This window comes from Pan troglodytes, chromosome 9 (genome assembly GCF_028858775.2).
Source record: "Pan troglodytes isolate AG18354 chromosome 9, NHGRI_mPanTro3-v2.0_pri, whole genome shotgun sequence".
NCBI classification, from domain to species: Eukaryota; Metazoa; Chordata; class Mammalia; order Primates; family Hominidae; genus Pan; species Pan troglodytes.
Genome location: NC_072407.2, coordinates 75,707,236 through 75,728,448, shown reverse-complemented (window position 1 = coordinate 75,728,448; position 21,213 = coordinate 75,707,236). Strand labels below are relative to the sequence as shown.

Here is a 21,213-nt window from a genome sequence, read left to right as displayed (position 1 = left end):
ATAATGGAATTTTTTCTGTAAGTTGGTAAAACTGAGTAGCTTAGTTTGCTCTTTGAAGGGTGGTATTTCTGCCTATAAACTACTTAGTTAACTTCATAAGGTAAGAACTGGTAGTCATAGTGATTTTATTTTGAAATCTTCTTCTCCAGTGTATCTCTTTACATTAAAATTATCTCTAAAAAAAATTTTAGCCCTAAAATTATGGCCTAAAATATTCAACTTGAAAGTTTCTACAGAGAACCATATTCAGCTTGTCATCATCCCTGAACTAATTCCTGTACTAGCTGTCACTGCAACTTAAATATGTCTGTTGCCTCCTAGAAATTACAAATAAAATACCATACACCTGGAGGTCAGCGTGGACTTACTAAGTTTCTTAGGGAAAGAAGCTGTTCCAGCAAAGATGCCCTAGAATGTCTTCTAGAAAGTGGATTCTCGGCTGGGTGCAGTGGCTCACGCCTGTAATCCCAGTACTTTGGGAGGCCAAGGTGGGCAGATTATCAGGTCAGGAGTTCAAGACCAGCCTGACCAACATGGTGAAACCCCATCTCTACTAAAAATACAAAAAAATTAGCCAGACATGGTGTCACGCGCCTGTAATCCCAGCTACTCAGGAGGCTGAGGCGTGAGAATCGCTTGAACCCTGGAGGCAGAGGTTGCAGTGAGCCGAGATTGCGCCACTGTATTCCAGCCTGGGTGACAGAGCGAGACTCTGTCTCAAACAAGAAAAAAAAAAAAAAAAAAAAACTGGATACTTAGTAAATATGAGGATTTTTTTTAAGTATTACAAACTGTACTAGTCTCATACTTAGTCATTTGTGATTCCTAATATGGCAGAAGCCTTTGTTAGCATATCATTGGCATTTAAGAAATAGGTTTTTCTTTTTTTTAAACCAAGAAGTAAGTTTGAATTTGAAAACCTTTGTAAAGTTTTTTTGGCCCTCTTCGGGATGTCCTGAGTTGAGTTTAGGTTAGTGACACTGATTCTTTTAATCTAATTGGAGTATTTTGGAGAAAGCACCAAGTTTGTTAAATATATTGATTAAAACTATAGATTAAAAAAATTGGATATAGTTTTATTTTAAATTTTTTTTTTTATTTTTTGAGACACAGTCTTGCGTGTTGCTCAGGCTTGAGTGCAGTGGCACGATCTCAGCTCACTGCTACCTCAATCTCCTGGGTTCAAGCGATTCTCGTGCCTCAGCCTGCCGAGTAGCTGGGATTGCACGCATGTGCCACCATGCCCAGCTAATTTTTTGTATTTTTTGGTAAAGACAGAGTTTTGCCGTGTTGGCCAGGCTGGTCTCAAACTCCAGGCCTCAAGTGATCTGCCCACCTTGGCCTCCCAGAGTGCTGGAATTATAGGCATGAGCCACTGTGCCTGACCTGGTATATTTTTAAATTAATTTTCTGTAGAGACAGGATCTCCTTATTCCCAGGCTGATCTCGAACTTCTGGGCCCAAGTGATCATCCCATCTTGGCCTCCCAAAGTGCTGGGATTACAGGCATGAGCCACTGCACCCAGCCTAAAATTTTTGTCGTTAAAAAATGGATTAGCTTTTTATGTCTGTCATTTATGTGTAATAGTATTTTACAAAACAAATTATTCTTACCCAAGATTATTAGCTGTTTCTTCACATAGCCCTTTCACAGTGCTTTCCATATAAAAAATACTCCATTTATACTAGGCAGCTTAGGTATTATAAAAAATACGAGCTTTGGAATCTCAGCTCTGCCATTTATTTGGTCTATGGCAAATTCTTTAGCCTTAGATTTGTTTAAAATGGGGTTATTAACATTTTCCTCACAAATAAGAGGATTAAAATGAGAAAATACGTAAACATTCCAACAGAGTAAGTACTCAGTGTCTTTTCTTCCCTTCTTTGATTTGATTGTTTCACACCCTTACAAATTGTTATTACAGCATTGGTTCTTAACCCTAGCTGCACATTAGAATCATCCAGAGATATTTGAATAAAACACGAATGGCTCAGCCCCACCCCACATCAGTTGAATCAGTCTTTGAGGGTGAGGCCCAAGCATCTGGAGTTTTGTTTGTTTTTAAGCTTCCCAGGTAATTCTGATGCCACATAGATATTGAGAACCACTAGTCTAGAGGGAAAGACTTCACACGTAACCTTTCAAGAAAGCTTTCCTGAGGTATTTCTAATAACTTTCAAAGTTAAAAATAAGGATGGCAGAGGGCCTGTGGGATCACTTTAACCTATTACTCTTACCTAGCTTTTTTTTTTTTTTTTTTTGAAACAGTCTCAAGCTGGAGTGCAGTGGCGCCATCATAACTCACTGTAGCCTCCATCTCCTGGGCTCAAGCAGTCCTCCTACTTCAGCCTCCCAAGTAGGGACTACAGGCGTCCACCACCACACCTGATTTTTTAAATTTTTAGTAGAGACGAGGTCTCACTATGTTACTTGGCTGGTCTTGAACCCCTGAGCTCAAGTGATCTCCTGCCTTGGGCTCCCAAAGTACTGGGATTATATGCATAAGCCACAGCGCCCAGCCTGTCGCTTTCTTTTCTTTCTTCTTTTTTTTTAAAAAAAAAAAAGAAAGACGGAGTCTTGCTATGTTGCCCAGGCTGGTCTCAAACTCCTACACTCCAAGTGATCCACCCGCCTCAGCCTCCCAAAGTGCTGGGATTGCAGGCGTGAGCCACTGCATCTGGCCCTGTTGCTTTCTTTAAACACATATTTCTCTGATTCATGTACCTACTGGTTAATCTTTTGGTCTCTTAACTTTCATTCATTCCAATTATATTTGCTTATGTTAATTAAATCCTTAAATCCTTTATTTATTTATTTATTTATTTTTTTTGGAGACGGAGTCTTGCTCTGTCATCCAGGCCGGAGGACAGTGGCATGATCTCAGCTCACTGCAACCTCTGCCTCCCAGGTTCAAGCAATTCTTCTGCTTGAGCCTTCTGAGTAGCTGGGATTACAGGCGTGTGCCACCACGCCTGGCTAATTTTTGTATTTTTAGTAGAGACGGAGTTTCACCATGTTGGCCAGGCTGGTCTTGAACTCCTGACCTCAGGTGATCTGCCTCTGTGCCCAGCCATTAAATCCTTTTTTTATATTTAATTGAAGATACTCATAATTGGCTTTTTTTGTTTTTTGTTTTTTTGTTTTGTTTTGTTTTTGAGACAGTCTCGCTCTGTAGCCCAGGCTGGAGTGCAGTGGCGCGATCTCGGCTCACTTGTAAGCTCCACCTCCTGGGTTCACGCCATTCTCCTGCCTCAGCCTCCTGCGTAGCTGGGACTACAGGCGCCTGCCAACACGCTTGGCTAATTTTTTTTTTTTTTGTATTTTTAGTAGAGACAGGGTTTCACCGTGTTAGCCAGGATGGTCTTGATCTCCTGACCTTGTGATCCGCCCACCTCGGCCTCCCAAAGTGCTGGGATTATAGGCGTGAGCCACCGCGCCCGGCAGGCATTTCTTTATTATCAAGTTGAAGCTCATCTAATTTAGTCAGAGTTTTCCCTCACTGTAACCCTCTTATGCATGTAAGTTTGAAATCCCTTTTATACTTCTTTTTCCATTAGAACTGAATAAATTGATTTCTTTTTTCTTTCTTTCTTTTTTTTTTTTTTTTGAGACAGAGTCTCACTCTGTCGCTCAGGCCGGAGTGCAGTAGCGCAATCTCGGCTCACTGTAAGCTCCGCCTCCCGGGTTCACGCCATTCTCCTGCCTCAGCCTCCCTAGTAGCTGGGACTACAGGGTAGCCTGCCACCATACCCGGCTAATTTTTTGTATTTTTAGTAGAGACGGGGTTTCACTGTGTTAGCCAGGATGGTCTTGATCTCCTGACCTCATGATCCGCCCACCTCGGCCTCCCAAAGTGCTGGGATTACAGGCGTGAGCCACTGCGCCCGGCCTTGATTTCTTTTTTTGCTCTGTTTTTGAGGTCAGGAGGATTCAGTGGGCATAAGTATTGCCAGATTTTCTTTGACTTGATATGAAAATAAGCTCTCTGAAGTCTGTGTTGGTCTGCTGAGTAGTATTGTGGATAGTTATACCCAAAGAATTAATCTGACAATTAACGTTCAATAGGTACCCAACAGCCAGCAAGTAAAGGCACTAATATAAACATCTGTACTGCACTTTTTGCTTTCTTTTTTTTTGGAGACAAGAGTTTTGCTCTTGTCACCCAGGCTGGAGTGCAGTGATGTGATCTCGGCTCACTGCAACCTCCGCCTCCCAGGTTCAAGTGCTTCTCCTGCCTCAGCCTCCCTAGTAGCTGGGACTACAGGCGCAAGCCACCACGCCCAGCTAATTTTTTTGTGTGCATGTGTATTTTTAGTAGAGATGGGGTTTCCCCATATTGGCCAGGCTAGTCTTGAACTCCTGACCTCAGGTCATCCGCCTGCCTCGGCCTCCCAAAGTGCTGGGATTACAAGCGTGAGCCACCGTGCCTGGCCACTTTTTGCTTCCTAATGTGTTTTCACACCCCTTAATTATTGTTTTAGCTAACATTTTGAAAAATAGCTACTGCATGTCAGATACTGGGATAACAAAGATGAAATGAGAGCCTTGCTCTCCAGAAGTTTAAAGTCTAGAGGGAAAGATAGAGAAGTAAAAATAGGCTATTACAATCAGTGCAGTAAATAACTCTGAAAGAACTACTGGTGCTACTTGGAGTATATATTTTAGTGCTGGGCATGGTAGCTCATGCCTGTGATCCCAACACTTCAGGAGGCCAGGAGTTTGAGACCATGGCAATACAGCAAGACCCCCATCCCTACAAAAAATAAAGAATTAGCTGGGTGCCCAGGGGATGCTCTGGCGAGGGCAGACCCCAGGAAAAAGCAAAAGGCGTCTCAGGGAACCCCCACATTCTCTCACTGAAGTTTCCCACCAGGATGACCCCACAGCCAGAGTCCCTTGGCAGCCCCTCACCCCAGAGCCCCCTTCTAAGGAAAAAAGAGAAGTTCAGGGCACTGGACCTTCATTAACAGTGGCCTGGCTGGCGTGGCAGGCCCAAGGCCCACTCACTGCCATCCCCTTTCTGTGTGTCCCTGTCCCCTAGTTCTAAGGCCCAGGGCCTGAGCTCTCTTCCCCAGCATCGCCCCCCCACCCCCGAAAACCCCGCCTTTGGAGAGTTAATTGTCTGTGTGAGGTGCTTAACCTATCAGGCCTGAGAACACAAAGCAGTAATCTTTGTTACCAAGATGCGTGGCTGTTCGTGTTTTGGTTTTTTTTTTTTTTTAATGTTTCCTAATAAAAGAAGCTGCATTTTGTTGGTTTTTATTTTTAATTTTCTACACGTTTGAGCTGAGTCCTGAGACACTTAGCTTCCCTGTCCCCCATACCCGGACCCTTCCACCCCACTGGACCCAACCATGGGCTCAGAACCCTGGAATTCCGTTTGCTGATTTGTTTGGGGTTTTTTTTTTTTTTAAGATGTTACATGGTATTTCGAAGCCAGCGAGTTACCACCCTCTGGTGTCTCTTCTCTCCACATCTGTGACTTCTTTTTCCAGGTTTTATTTTCAGTTTTAAATTCCTAATAAATTATTTGAAAATGTTAAAAAAAAAAAAAAAAAGAATTAGCTGGGTGTCTTGGCACATCCCTGTAGTCCTAGCTACTCAGGAGGCTGAGGCAGGAGGATGGCTTGAACCCAGGAGTTCAAGGCTATCATGAGTTATGATCACATTTTCATTGCACTCCAGCCTGGCAACACAGTGAGACAGTGTATTTTTTAAAAAGATTTTATTAGACAGGAGGGAGAAGATTTAAGGAACTGGGGAGTGAGTTAGAGAAGCTTTTAAGGAGTTATCAGGGAATGGGTCCTGAAGGATGAGTGTCAGCTAGGCAAATTGAACTGGGAGGGTATTCCAAGGAGAAGCATCATCATTGTGTCCTTTGAACTTCACAACTGTATCCCCTTTTTGTTAGAATGAATCTAAGAATTAGAGATAGTAAATATCCTTGAGATATTTACTCATTATTACTGAGCTGTAATAATGGGGTAGTTAATAGTAGAGTTTCTTTCTGGGCTTGTATTCTATGCTCTTTGTATATGCACATTAAATGCTGTATTAAATTATGGAAATAGGCTTTTACCCTTTCTGCCTTACACCATGTGAAAAGAAGTTTTCCACTCCTCCAGAGTGTTGACAAAAAAAGCCAAACTGTAAAATATTTAAAGAGGTCTATTTTGAGCCAAATATGAGTGATCATGCCTGAGTCGGTCTTTTTTTTTTTTTTTTTTTTTTTTTGAGACGGAGTCTCACCGTGTTGCCCAGACTGGGGTGCAGTGGTGCAATGTCCACTCACTGCAACCTCCACAGAAGCACAGTCAAGAGATTCTGAGAACATCTGCCCAAAGTAGTTGGGTTGCAGCTTGGTTTTATACATTTTAGGGAAACATAAGACCTCAGTCCGTACATATGACATAGACATTGGTTTGGTCTGGAAAGGTAGGACAACCCAAAGTGGTGGTGGGGGTTGAGGGGAACTTGTAGGTCATAAGTGGATTCAGAGATTTTCTGAGTGGCAATTGGTTGAAAGAGTTATCTAAAGACCTGGAATCAATAGAAAGGAGTGTCTAGGCTAAGATAAAAGGTTGTGGAGACCAAGGTTATTACGATGTAGGTCAGGGGTCCCCAACCCTTGGGCCACAGCCCAATACTGCTCCGTGGCCTGTTAGGAACCAACCCACACAGCAGGAGATGAACATCGGGTAAGCCAGCATTACAGCCTGAGCTCTGCCTCCTGTCAGATCAATGGCAACATGATATTCTCCTAGGAGCATGAACACTATTGTGAACTGCACATTGGAGGGATCTAGGTTGCACACTCCTTACAAGAATCTAAGTAATGCCTGAAAATCAGAGGTGGAACAGTTTCATCCCAAAAGTATCTGCACCCTAGTCCATGGAAAAATTGTCTTACAGGAAACCGGTCCCTGGTGCCAAAAAGTTGGGGATTGCTGATGTAAATGAAGTCTCATAGGTGGCTGCCTTTAGAAGCAATTTTTTTTTTTTTCTTGAGACAGGGTCTCCCTCTGTCTTCCAGGCTGGAGTGCAGTGGCATAATCACAGCTCACTACAGCCTCAACTTCTGGGCTCAAATGCTCTTCCCACCTCAGCCTCCTGAATAGCTTGGACTACAGGAGCCTACCACCACACCTGGCTAATTTTTTATAGAGACAAGGTCTCCCTGTGTTGCCCAGGGTGGTCTGGAACTCCTGGGCTCAAATGATCCAACCACCTCGGCTTCCCAAAGTGCTGGGATTACAAGAGTGAGCCACTGCCTGGTGGCAAGTGTTTCTTATTTAGACCTTTAAAAGTTGCTAGACTCTGAGTTAATCTCTTCAGGATTGGGAGAACCTGGAAGGGGAAAAATCTACTTATGTAAATAGAAATGTTTTACAGATGCAAGTTTTCTCTTCACAGAGTGGCCCTTTGCGGGGCTATTTATGGCAAAAAGAATGTTATTTGGGGGTAAGATATTTTGATTTCCTTTATCTGTAATGTGATACTATACTAGAGTCAGGTGGTAAATCCTTAGCAGAAGACCCAGGGACAAGATCTCTTAAGAGTTCAAGATATAGAAAGTACACAGAATGGCACCAACTCATTAGCAATTCTCTTATTTCTCCGGAGCCAGAACGTGATGGACACAGAGACAAATTCATTGTATTTTATATATCATCAACTAGGCTCAAATCTCTCTCTCTCTTCCTGGGAGTCTACCCTGCTGTTGAGACTGCAAACTAAGCCTTCCAGAGATGGTAAATAGGACTTCAGGAGACAGAGACAGGCACAAGAGGCACTGCACAGCCCTACTGACCCAGCCTAGCTCCAGAGTTCAGCAGACCATGAGACAATGAAAGGAAATTTAGTAATCTTTTTTCAGATGTCACAGTAATGATTTATTTGGGCAAAAATCACCAATTGATATTAAAACCTTAAAGTGAAAATTTGACAAAGAATAATAAGAGATACATATAATTGCAAAGAATCTCCTCTCATACTTATTAATCACAAAAGGAAAGTTGGTAATTTGGCAGTGAAGAAACTTGACCAGCTCTACCTTAATTTAACCAAGTGGCTAAAATTCACTTCACCAGTAAGGGCACAAACCAGCATAAGGTGCCTCCTGATATGATACACTAAGAAAGACACTATCTCTTCTGTAGTATTACTGACAAAAAGTGAGTAAGGTAAAACTAAACATTAGGAAGCAACAAGCAAATCCAAATTGACAGTCTACAAGGTAACATCCGTGACTTCTTTTTTTTTCTTGAGATGGAGTTTCCCTCTTGTTGCCCAAGCTGGAGTGCAGTGGTGCAATCTCGGCTCACTGCAACCTCCGCCTCCCGGGTTCAAGCAATTCTCCTGCCTCATCCTCCCAAGTAGCTGGGATTACAGGCATCGGTCACCACACCTGGCTAATTTTTTGTATTTTTAAAAGAAACGGTTTCATCATGTTAGCCAGGCTGGCCTGGAACTCCTAACCTCAGGTGATCCGCCCACCTCGGCCTCCCAAAGTGCTGGGATTACGAGTGGCATAAGCCACCATGCCTGGCCCCATGTACTTTTCAACAATGAATAATGACAATAGGAATGGAGAAAAAATAGACTAGTCCAGAAAATATTTAGCGAGTGCCTCTCTTGGGCTGGGCACAGTGGCTCACACCTAAAATCCCAGCATTTTGGGAGGCCAAGATGAGAGGATTGCTTGAGCCCAAGAGTTTGTGCCTAAGATTGTGTTCATTATCCTAAGATTGTATCCATTTTCCGTAGACAAAATAGGATTTTTTTTAAGTGCATTCACACTATTGTGCAAAAATCACCGCTATCCATCCAGAACCCTTTTCATTCTTATAAAATTGACATTCTGTACCCATTAAATAATAACTCATTTCCCCCTTCACAGCCATTCACAGCCATTCACAGCCAGCCATTCTACTTTGTGTCTGTGAATTTGATTACTCTAGGTATCTCATATAAGTGAACTCATACAATATTTGTTCCTTTGTGTGTGACTTGTTTCACTTGCATAATGTCCTCAAGATTCATCCATATCGTAGTAGGTGTCAGAATTTCTTTCCTTTTTAAGGCAGAATAATACTGCATTTTATGGATATACTATGTATAATATATAATATATATTTACATATATAGCACGTGGGTTGTTTCTACCTTTTGGCTATTGTCAGTAATGCTGCCATGAACATTGGTGTGCAAATATCTGTTTACTGCTTTCAATTCTTTTGAATATATACCCCCAAGTAGAACTGCTGGACCATATGTTAAGGAATGTTAAAATAGATGTTATGAAGCAGTATATGTATATATATAATGAAAATAGGTAGATATGTGAATATAGCAGTACTTGCCCTGGAATACTTTGTTAGTTATGTACTTTTCACTAAAGAGAACCTCTTTTCATTATTTAAAAGTCTGAAAACTTGTAAACCTAATTTTATTCCATTTTCACAAGCTCTACTCAGAAAGTAGCCAAACCTTTCCTATGCCTCCCTCTTGAAAAGATTTTCGGTTTTCAAGCTAGCTGATAATTAACCTGGTTTTTGTTTTGTTTTGTTTTGAGACAGAGTCTCACTCTGTCATCTAGGCTGGAGTGCAGTGGCGCGATCTCTGGGTCACTGCAACCTCCGCCTCCCGGGTTCAAGCGATTTTACTACCTCAGCCTCCTGAGTAGCTGGGATTACAGGTGCCTGCCACCACACCCAGCCAATTTTTGTATTTTTAATAGAGATGGAGTTTCACCATGTTGGCCAAGCTGGTCGAACTCCTGACCTCAAATGATCCCCCCACCTTTGCCTCCCAAAGTCCTAGGATTACAGGCGTGAGCCACTGCACCCAGCCTAAACCTGGTATTCTTAAGAGCTGAAAAGATTATGCATCTTGAATAGGCAAGCAGTTTAATAAATATTTCATGTCAGAAGCAAGTTGTAATATTATGGGGACAATTTCTAGATATTCCTAAGTAAGGAAGTTTCAGCTCTGCTGTAATATTTTTAAAAGGTCTCCCCCAACCCCCACATCTTTCCCACCAGTTTTTTATAGTTCCTTTTTAAAGCAGAATTGAGCCTGTGGGTGTTTTGTTCTAGTCCTAGAATTCACTGCAGAATTGTATAACATTTGGCAAAATTCTCTGTTCCCCAAGCCTGCAGGCCCATGAGTTCATTTATCTCTGATAGAGTTATTGTCTCTGGTAGAAATAAAGCTGCTTTTTTTTTTTTTTTTTTTTTGAGACGGAGTTTCACTCTTGTTGCCTGGGCTGGAGTGCAGTGGCATAATCTCGGCTCACTGCAACCTCCACCTCCCCGGTTCAAGCAATTCTCCTGCCTCACCCTCCCAAGTAGCTAGGATTACAGGCATCTGCCACCACACCTGGCTATTTTTTTTTTTTTTTTTTTTTTTGTATTTTTAATAGAGATGGGGTTTCACCATGTTGGTCCGGCTGGTCTCAAACTCCTGACCTCAGATGATCCACCCGTCTTGGCCTCCCAAAGTCCTGGGATTACAGGCGTGAGGCACCGCACCTGGTCGCTACTTTAAAAAAAAAAAAAAAAAAAAAAGACTTTCAGTCCGGGCGTGGTGGCTCACACTTGTAATCCCAGCACTTTGGGAGGCTGAGGCAGGCGGATCATGAGCTCAGGAGATCGAGACCATCCTGGCTAACACAGTGAAACACCATCTCTACTAAAATTGCAAAAAATTTGCCGGGTGTGGCGCAGGCACCTGTAGTCCCAGCTACTCGGGAGGCTGAGGCAGGAGAATAGCTTGAACCCAGGAGGCAGAGGTTGCAGTGAGCTGAGATCGCGCCACTGCACTCCAGCCTGGGCAACAGAGCGAGACTCCATTTCAAAAAAAAAGACTTTCTATATAGCAGGTCAGTACTAAACACTTTGCATAATTATTCCCCTTAACTTACACAATAATCTAATCAGGCAAGTATACTATTATTTTAAGCCCATCTTACACATCAGGGAACAGAGGAATGAAGATTACATGATCTGTCACTTAAGTGGCCTACCTAGGGCCCAAGCCCAGGCTGTTAACTACTACACTGTACTGCTATCCACACTTTACCTTTTAGTTTTTTGCTTTTTGCCATTCTGCTTAATACCTTTCAATTTCACTATGTGATTTGTACATCTCTTTAGCCATATTAAGACAATGGAATTATTGATGGAAGTCTGAGAGCAAACTACTATTTTTAGTGGCTTCCTTTACCCACAGGATGTGAGGGAAGGTCTTTCTCAGTCTGGCCTCCAATATATATATATCCTTATCGTAATTATTTTACATATTCTGTGCTCCAACCAGTCTGGACTACATAAGCATTCTTAAGTATACCTTGTACTTTTCTATCTGTGAACATGTGTTCAGGAAACTCTTCCCTGTGAAATCTTTGCCACTTCTTTTCCTTTGTCCTCATCTCTACTGAAAGAGAAATGTGCTGAATATACATTCTGACTAGATGGCCAGGTGTTAAAATCATTGAGGCCAAAACTGCATACAGGTGTACCTCGGAGATACTGCAGTCTGGCTCTAGATCACTACAATAAAGTGAATATATCAATAAAATGAGTCACATGAATTTTCTGGTTTCCAATGTGTGTGAGTTATGTTTATACTATACTGTACTCTATTAATAGCATTATGTCTGTAAAAACAATGTACATATCTGGCCACACGTGGTGGCTCATGCCTGTAATCCCAGCACTTTGGGAGGCTGAGGTAGGCAGATCACTTGAGCTCAGGAGTTGGAGACCACTCTGGGTAACATGGCAAAACCTCTTTTCTACAAAAAAAAAAATACAAAAATTAGCCAGGTGTGGTGGCATGCCCCTGTAGTCCCAGCTACTTGGGAGGCTGAGGTGGGAGGATTACTTGAGCCCATGAGGTCGAGACCTCAGGGAGCCATGATTGTGCCACTGCACTCCAGCTTGGGTGACAGAGCAAGACCATATCTCCAAAAAAAAAAAAAGATGGGTCTATATCGTTATTATGCAGTGAATTTCTGTATACAAAAATAAAAAATGTATCCCCAAAATGCTGTTAACGTTTGATAGAGTGTCACATTGTCAGGTACTAGATTGTTTCTGTAGTCACTATACTTACTGCCTATTTGTGATAAATAGATTGTGATTTTCAAGTTTTCAGCTGATATTGGTGGGAGAACACTTTTTTGACTCAATTTCTATAAAATATGTTTTCCTTCATACCCTGTATTCTTTGTGTCTTGATGAAAGGTGGTTTATTAATGGACATTGGAGTTTTTCCTAATGCATGAAATTTTGAGCTGACAAAGTTTATATTCTGCTTTTAATTCATTGTTTAATGCTCATAAAAAAGATTAGGATTGCCTAACCTTATATTTAACTTTTAGAAACCCTTGCTGGTTTAAACGGGGTATAATAGTTCATATCTGTAATCCCAACACTTTGGAATGCCAAGGTGGGAGGATCACTTGAGCCCAGGAGGTCAAGGCTGCAGTGAGCTATGATCATGCCACTGTACTCCAGCCTGGGTGACAGAGCAAGACCCTTCTCAAATAAAGATTTTTTTCTTTGAGATGGAGTCTCGCTCTGTTGCCCAGGCTGGAGTGCAGTGGCACCATCTTGGCTCACTGCATCCTCCACCTCCCGGGTTCAAGCAGTTCTCCTGCCTCAGCTTCCCTAGTTGCTGGGACTGCAGGCATGTGCCATCATGCCCAGCTAATTTTGTGTATTTTTAGTAGAGATGGGGTTTCACTGTGTTAGCCAAGATGGTCTCGATCTCCTGACCTCGTGATCCGCCCGCCTCAGCCTCCCGAAGTACTGGGATTACAGGCGTGAGCCACCGTGCTCGGCCTACTTATTTTTTTGTTCATAAAATTAACAGCTTTCACAGTCATTAATTGTTGCAGCATTCACTCTTATATTTAGAATGTTTTTTGTTTGTTTTTTAAAACAAGGTCTCTCTGTGTTGCCTGTGGTCTCAAACTTCTGGGCTCAATTGCTTGATTTTCCCACCCCAGGCTTCCAAGTAGCTGGGATTACAAGCTCGTGTCACCACACTCAGCTAGAATATTTATCTGTGTTTCAAACCTAATATTCACATATTAATCCAGACGGACCCACCGTATATAATTAATGTTATATTGATTTGACATGATGGTAATTTATACATCTACATGATCTTTGATGGTGTACCAGAAATGATGTTAAGGTAAGTGTTCCGCAATTCAAAGTCTTAACAGCTGATGTGGATTGAATATTGGGGTCAAGCCTAATTTTGGTACATCTCTAAAAAAGCTACTGAACCTTATAGAAACAAGACAATTAGAGTTTTCCCCATTTTCATATCCCTGCACCTACCCTATCAGGCTTTTGTCTACCAGATCAAAATTTTACAATTTGCTCCTTTATACATTTTTTTTGTGTTGTTTTTCCAGACAGAGTCTTGCTCTGTCGCCCAGGCTGCAGTGCAGTGGCAAGATCTCGGTCCACTGCAACCTCCGGCTCCTGGGTTCAAGTGATTCTTCTGCCTCAGCCTCCCGAGTAGCTGGGATTACGGGCATGCGCTACCACGCCGGGCTAATTTTTGTATTCTTAGTAGAGACAGGGTTTCACCATGTTGGCCAGGCTGGTCTCGAACTCGACCTCGTAATCCGCCTTCCTTGGCCTCCCAAAGTGCTGAGATTACAGGCGTGAGCCACCACGTCTGGCCTGATACATTTTTAAACATATTAGTTGTAGTTCCAGTCTCTTATCTCTGTCCTTCTAGGCATTCTGTTCTTTCTTCGTTTAATTCAGTAATACTTATAGAGCACTTAAACCCTGAGCATTTTATGCATGTATTTCAGCCAAGTGAGGTTTTAAGACTGCCTTTAAATCTCAACTCAGATGTTACCTCCTAAAAGATTTTTTTCAGCCTCCTGAGTTGGACCTTGTTACATCTGTATTCTCAGAGCATTTTACACTTACTTTGTTTGTAGCATCACATTGTAATATAAAGAATTGTTTGAGTATCTCCTTTACCAGATTTTGAGCTCCTTAAATTAAAAAACTGTTTTTTCTTGTTCATTTCTGTGTCTCAAAGACACAGAATGAGGCTGCCTGATACACTGCCTCAAGTAAGCAAGTACTTGGTACAAAGGAGTTACAGCACATATGCATTTAATTTATGGGTTTACACTGTGTGCTTAATTAAAAGATAAATAATTGAAATAATCAGGCAGTTTCACTGGCTGTTGTACCCAGTGGGTGTATGCCTAAGATTGGGACAATATGAGAAGTATAAACTGTTGTTCCAGTATCTGTTCTCATATGCCTCTCAGAAGTAAACATCTCACCAGGCTTGAGTGCGTTTCTCCTGTTGAAGATACTTTTCATAGCTTCATACCTCAAACACAAGCCAGCCACTCCCACTGACACTCATTCCAATGATGGAAGAAAAGCCAGCTGTGTTGGACTTGAGGGGTGGTGTATTAATCGCTAACATAGTGCTTTTCTAATGAATGATGAAGGATAATTTTGACTGGACTGACTTCCACAATATGTAATACACTGACTTCAGAACCTAACTCTCCCCCCCACACCCCCGCCAAGAAGAAGTCTTGCTGTGTCGCCCAGGCTGGAATGCAGTGGCGTGATCTTGGCTCACTGCAACCTCCGCCTCCCAGATTCAAGTGATTCTCCTGCCTCAGTCTCCCAAGTAGGTGGGATTACAGGCATGTGCCACCACACCCAGCTCATTTTTGTATTTTCCGTAGAGACAGGGTTTCACCATGTCCAGGCTGGTCTTGAACTCCTGACCTCGTGATCCACACCCCTTGGCCTCCCAAAGTGCTGGGATTACAGGCGTGAGCCACCGCGCCCAGCCCTGAACCTCACTCTTTATATGAAAGATAGGAATGCTACTATACAGTTTTGTTAAATGAATGATCTGTCCTTTTTCTGCGTTTCTGTAATACTTTATTATTCAAATGACATTTTTGCTGCTTATTTCATAGCTGTTTGTTCATGTCTTATCTCACCAGTTAAAAAAACAGGAATCATGTCTTTATACCTCTTTGTATTTGGTATATTGCTTTTTATATAATACTTGTTTATAGAATGAATAGACATTTTATTTTATTATTTATTTATTTATTTATTTATTTATTTAAAGACAGAGTCTCGCCCTGTTGCCCGGGCTGGAGTGCAGTGGCGTGATCTCAGCTCCCTGCAGCCTCCACTTCCTGGGCTGAAGCAGTCCTCCAGGTTCAGCCTCTCCAGTACCTAGGACTATAGGCGTGTGCCACCACGCCTGGCTAATTTTTGTGTTTTTTTTGTAGAGAGAGAGTTTCACCATGTTGCCCAAGCTGGTCTCAAACTCCTGACCTCAAGTGATCTGCCCACCTTGGGTGGGTCCCAAAGTGCTGGGATTACAGGTGTGAGCCACTGCGCCCAGCATTAGACAGCTCACTGTACAGTGATCATAAACCTCAGTACCCTTTGCTAAATGTTCCCTCTCAGTTATCACTTTTCTCTCTTTCCCACAGCTCTTTCGACGTGTAGCAGCAGCTTTGCCAGGAATGGAAAGCACACAGGACAGAAGCAGAGAAGATAGTATCCTTTTTATTTCATTGGAAATTTTTCATTATTAACACTAGTCTTTAGAGCCCTGCTTGCTTGGCTAAAGAATATTGTGCCATTGCCTTTTACAACCAGGAACTGATGACTTAAAGGCATAGAAATTCATTTGTTTTCTATAGCAAATGAGGTCTGGTTATCCAAGTGCACCCTTTGCAGCCTGCTTCTCGTTGTTAATCAGTGAGAGGTTTTGTGTTTGTTTGCTTGCTTTTAAATGAGCAGGAAACTCTTAGAATCCCCATGTCCTTGCCTCTTCATTTTGAGTCCCATTGACTCTAGGCTTTTTCCCCATGGAATATCAAATTTTCATTTCTTTCTTTTTCTAACACTTGAGCTTTCTACTTGACACAGGCAAGAAATAGAGTGGAGCTTTATTGTAGCCTCTGCTTTCAGAAACAGGACATAATATTAGTTCATTTCCAAGGATTGGAACATCTAATATTAGTTAATTCTAAGGATTTTTAATTTGATGTTTTCAGTGTTTCATATTCACCTTCCAGTGTATTTCCATATTCAGGCATTTTTATTAAGCCATATAGTTTGTAGCACTTTGTATTCAGCTCTTCCCACTTGTAAATGTTATATGTTTTCATAAAAAACATAAAACAGGCCGGGCGCGGTGGCTTATGCCTGTAATCCCAGCACTTTAGGAGGCCAAGGCAGGTGGATCACCTGAGGTCGGGAGTTCGAGACCAGCCTGACCAACATGGAGAAACCTTGTCTCTACTAAAAATAAAAAAATTACCTGGGCGTGGTAGTGCACGCCTGTAATCCCAGCTACTAAGGGGGTTGAGGCAGGAGAATCACTTGAACCCAGGAGGCAGAGGTTGCAGTGAGCCGAGATCACGCCATTGCACTCCAGCCTGGGCAACAGGATCGAAACTCCATTCCTCCCCCCCAAAAAAACAACAACAATATAAAACAATATGTTTCAAAAACAAAACAACAACAACAACAAATGTTCTATTGAGTTGAAGTATGTCCCCGCGCCCACCGCCATTTTTTTTTTGAGATGGAGTCTCATTCTGTCGCCCAGGCTGGAGTGCAGCAGCGCAATCTCAGCTCACCACAACCTCTGCCTCCTGAATTCAAGTGATTCTCCTGCCTCAGCCTCCCAAGTAGCTGGGACTACAGGCCTGAGCCACCGTGCCCAGCTAATTTTTATATTTTTAGTAGAGATGGGGTTTCGCCATGTTGGCCAGGCTGGTCTTGAACTCCTGACCTCAGGTGATCGGCCTGCCTCAACCTCCCAAAGTGTTGGGATTACAGGCATGAGCCACGGCACCCGGCCTGAAGTCCCATTATTTATTAAATGTTTCCTCTGCTGTTGGAACTATCTTGTAGGCTATTTTCAGATTTATATTATAGATGATTCTATGGGGAACATCATCTTCATATCACTTCTTGCCACTGTAGAATAAGTTCCTTAGGATAGATACCCATAAATAGAGCTTGTACCTCATTCTGACCCTTGTTGCATATAGTAGATATAAACAAGTTTATTGCATTTGAGCACCTTATATGGTGAGGCGGCTATGTAGAAAATAGTGACTGTGTAGGCTCTGAAGACAAATAGGAATATGAGGGCCATCCCAGAAATGCTAGTGTTTGGAAGAATTGAAATTGTACTTTCCCATTTATGGCTTCTTAACTTTTGTTTCAGTGATTGACATAAAACTGGAAAAGCCTCAGGAGCAACCAGTCAGTGAAGGAGGCTGTTCCTGCTAATCTCCCATGTCATCTTCAACCTTCTTCAGAAGCTCACTGCTTTGGCCCCCTTACTCTTTCATTGACTGCAGTGTGAATATTGGCTTGAACCTTTTCCCTTCAGTAATAACGTATTGCAATTCATCATTGCTGCCTGTCTCGTGGAGATGATCTATTAGCTTCACAAGCACAACAAAAGTCAGTGTCTTCATTATTTATATTTTACAAAAAGCCAAAATATTTCAGCATATTCCAGTGATAACTTTAAAAATTAGATACATTTTCTTAACATTTTTTTCTTTTTTAATGTTATGATAATGTACTTCAAAATGATGGAAATCTCAACAGTATGAGTATGGCTTGGTTAACGAGCGGTATGTTCACAGCCTACTTTATCTCTCCTTGCTTTTCTCACCTCTCACTTACCCCCATTCCCTATTTCCCTATTCTTACCTAGCCTACCCCCACTTCCTCAAAACAAATAAGAGATGGCAAAGCAGCAGTTCTACCAAGCCCATTGGAATTATCCTTTAATTTTACAGATACCACTTGCTGTAGGCTACGGACCAAGATGTCCAAAATTATTCTTGAGCACTGATATAAATTACTGTCTTCTTTGAGGTCAAAATTCAGCCATCATGGTAGGCAGTGCTTGAATGAGAAAAGGCTCCTGGTGCATCTTCAAAATGAGTCCTAAAGAACATACTGAGTACTTACAAGTAGAAGAACATAAAATGTATTTCTGACTAAAACAAATGGCTCTTTCACATGTGCTTTATTAGACTCTGGGAGAGAAAATTAACCAAGTGCTTCAGAACAGGTTTTTAGTATTTAATTCTTCATGGTAAGAAAATGAAGTTCTAATGAACTGTTTCTCCCAAGGTTTTAAAATTGTCAAGAGTTATTCTGTTTGTTTAAAAAATAAGAAACCTCTTTAAGCAATAGATTTTGCTTGGGTTTTCTTTTTTAAAAAAATAATACTATGCAGACAAGGCACTGTAAAAGTTTAATTCCTTCCAGAAGAACCAGTGGAAGAATTTAAATTTGGCACTACGATCAAAACTACTGAATTAGTAGAAATAATGATGTCTAAAGCTTACCAACAAAAGAACCCTCAGCAGAATAGCAAAAACTTTGCTCAGGACATTTGAGGTCAAATTGAAGACGGAAACCGGAAACCGTTTTCTTGTAAGCCCCTAGAGGCAGATCAGGTAAAGCATACATAGTAGAGGGAAAGGAGATAATGGAAATAAAACTCAATATTATGCAGATTTATGCCTTATTTTTTAGCATTTTTTAAGGTTGGGTCTTTCAGGCTGGTTTTGGTTTGTATTAGATCTGTATAGTTTAATTAACTAGTGATTTAGTTTTATATTTAAGCTACAATTAATCTTTTTTCTTTGGTGATATTTATTTCTTTGCCTTTTTTTTTTTTTTAACAACTTTCAATTTTCAGATGTTTCGTTGAATCTATTTAGAGCTTCACCATGGCAATATGTATTTCCCTTAAAACACTGCAAACAAATATACTAGGAGTGTGCCCTTTTAATCTTTACTAGTTATTGTGAGATTGCTGTGTAAGCTAATAAACACATTTGTAAATACATTGTTTGCAGGACGAAAACTTCTGAGTTACAGCTCAGGAAAAGCCTGCTGAATTTATGTTGTAAGCATTACTTAACACAGTATAAAGATGAAAAGACAACAAAAATATCTTCATACTTCCTCATCCCCTCATTGGAACAAAACCTTAAACTGGGAGAACCTTAGTCCCCTCTCTTTCCTCTTCCTCCTCCACTTCCCACTTATTTTCACCTTGTAATATTCAGAGAGCACTTGGATTATGGATCTGAATAGAGAAATGCTTACAGATAATCATTAGCCCACATACCAGTAACTTATACTTAAAGATGGGATGGAGTTGTAAAGTGCTTTTATAATACAATATAATTGTTAAAGGCAAGGGTTGACTCTTTGTTTTATTTTGACATGGCATGTCCTGAAATAAATATTGATTCAATATGGCAGATGGGTCATATTCTTTATTTGGAAGAAGCTGTGACTTCTGACATGGGTGTGATTGTCTTCCTACACTGTTGCATTTGATTCTTTTTATGTATTTTTAAGAAAGTAGCCAGTTATACTGCTTTTAATATTGATTGGTCTTTTTATTTGGCTTGGAGTTCTTCAAAGCAGTGAAGTGTGTTCATAGTCCAGGTTTTTTTTTTAATAAACACAATTTTGCTGCCAAAAATATATAAATAAAACACGAAAGAAAACAATTATTGACCTGGTTTCCCATTCCTGCCAAGATGGTGAATTAGCATTTACTTCTCCCTCTCTGTGAAGACTTTTAAAGCAGACATGGACAGAATCCAGAAAAATAACAACAACAAATGTGAGGAATTCCTAGGGAGTCAAAGACTCTTTTTTTGATGGGGGTATTGTTGGGGGGTGGGGGAGAGGGGCTGCAACTTGAAAGATACATCCCCTGGTGGAGGCAGTAATAGGATATATTAAGAAAAGCATCTTAAGTTCTGCTTTTGCGTCCTCACTCCTAACTATACCTTTGCCTTGGGACAGGAGCCAGCAAACTGTGGCCCTCCCACCAAATGCAGCCTGGAACCAGTTTTAAAAATTAAGTTTTATTGGAACTCAGCCATAGTTTCCCACTATAATGGCAGAGCTTAATAGCTGCCACAGACCTTATGGCCCTAAAAGCCAAAAAACTGTTTACTGTCTGGCCCTTTGCAGAGAAAAGGGCAACTCCTGCCTTGGGACAACCATAGCTGAACCCCTTACCGTAAAATGAAGGCCACAGACCAGAATACTAGTGCAGGTGTCTGCAAGAGTAATATTAAGGCAGTACAAAAGCACTAATAAGCCGATGGAAATAAAGGCAAGGCCCTGAAATAAGTTGTGGCTTGGGGGGATGATACTGATACTGAATGGGAGTGATTACGTGTGGGCTTATAGTTCCTAGAACTCTTTGCCCCAAAGTTTGTCCCCTCCTCTCCTTGACAGTCTTGTCCCTTGTGCCTTCCAGACTAGTAGCCTATACCCTGAGGGGAATTTGAACTCACACAGCAATATAGTTGAATACCTAAAAACCGCCTCAAAAGTAAAAGTAAATATCTAAAGCAGAAATACTTTGGGAAAGAACGAATAATTTAAGGATGACATGATAAATATTAAGGAGATAAGATATGAAACAGGAATTTGGAATCATAAATTAAGTGTGAAAAGTTTTTAATTGTTGAAATGAGGAACACAGCCAGGTGCAGTGTTTCATGCCTGTAATCCTAGCACTTTGGGAGGCCGACATGGGAGGACAGCTTGAGCCTAGGAGTTAAAGACCAGCTTGGGCAATATGGTAAGACCCCATCTCTACAAAAAAATTTAAAAATTAGGCAGGCATGGTGGTACACACCTGCAGTCCCAGCTACTCAGAAGACTGAGGGGAGAGGATTGCTTGAACCCAGGAGTTCAAGGCTGCAGTGAGTTCTAATCGCACCACTGCCCTCCGGCCTGAGCAACAAGGCAAGACCCTGTTTCTTAAAGGAAAGATAACACATAGGTGGGATAAATGGTAGAATGGATTCCGTTAGTTAGGATGGAGTTGGTAAGCTGGAACATTAAATTGAGGAACTCATTCATCAGAAAACAGAAATAGCTGACCAGGCACCTATGATCCCAGCACTTTGGTAAGCTGAGGCAGGCAGATCACGAGGTCAGGAGATCGAGACCATCCTGGTTAACACGGTGAAACCCCATCTCTACTAAAAATACAAAAAATTAGCCAGGCGTGGTGGTGCGTGCCTGTAGTCCCAGCTATTTGGGAGGCTGAGGCAGGACAATCACTTGAACCGGGGAGGCGGAAGTTGCAGTGAG

The 21,213-nt window shown here is 41.6% G+C and overlaps 1 protein-coding gene across 5 annotated transcripts in view; it reads left to right on the top strand.

Annotated features, from left to right (window-relative positions):
- RAB6A (RAB6A, member RAS oncogene family) overlaps positions 1-19,349 on the top strand; it is a 104,480-nt gene extending 85,131 nt beyond the window's left edge. For all 5 annotated transcript variants that reach the window (XM_024347343.3, XM_016921583.3, XM_016921584.4 and 2 more), the window contains 2 exons: positions 15,525-15,591; positions 17,279-19,349. In XM_024347343.3, coding sequence (XP_024203111.1) covers positions 15,525-15,591; positions 17,279-17,343 — 132 coding nt within the window. In that variant the 3' untranslated portion in view covers positions 17,344-19,349. The remainder of the gene's footprint in view (positions 1-15,524; positions 15,592-17,278) is intronic.
- The last annotated feature ends 1,864 nt before the right edge of the window (positions 19,350-21,213 follow it).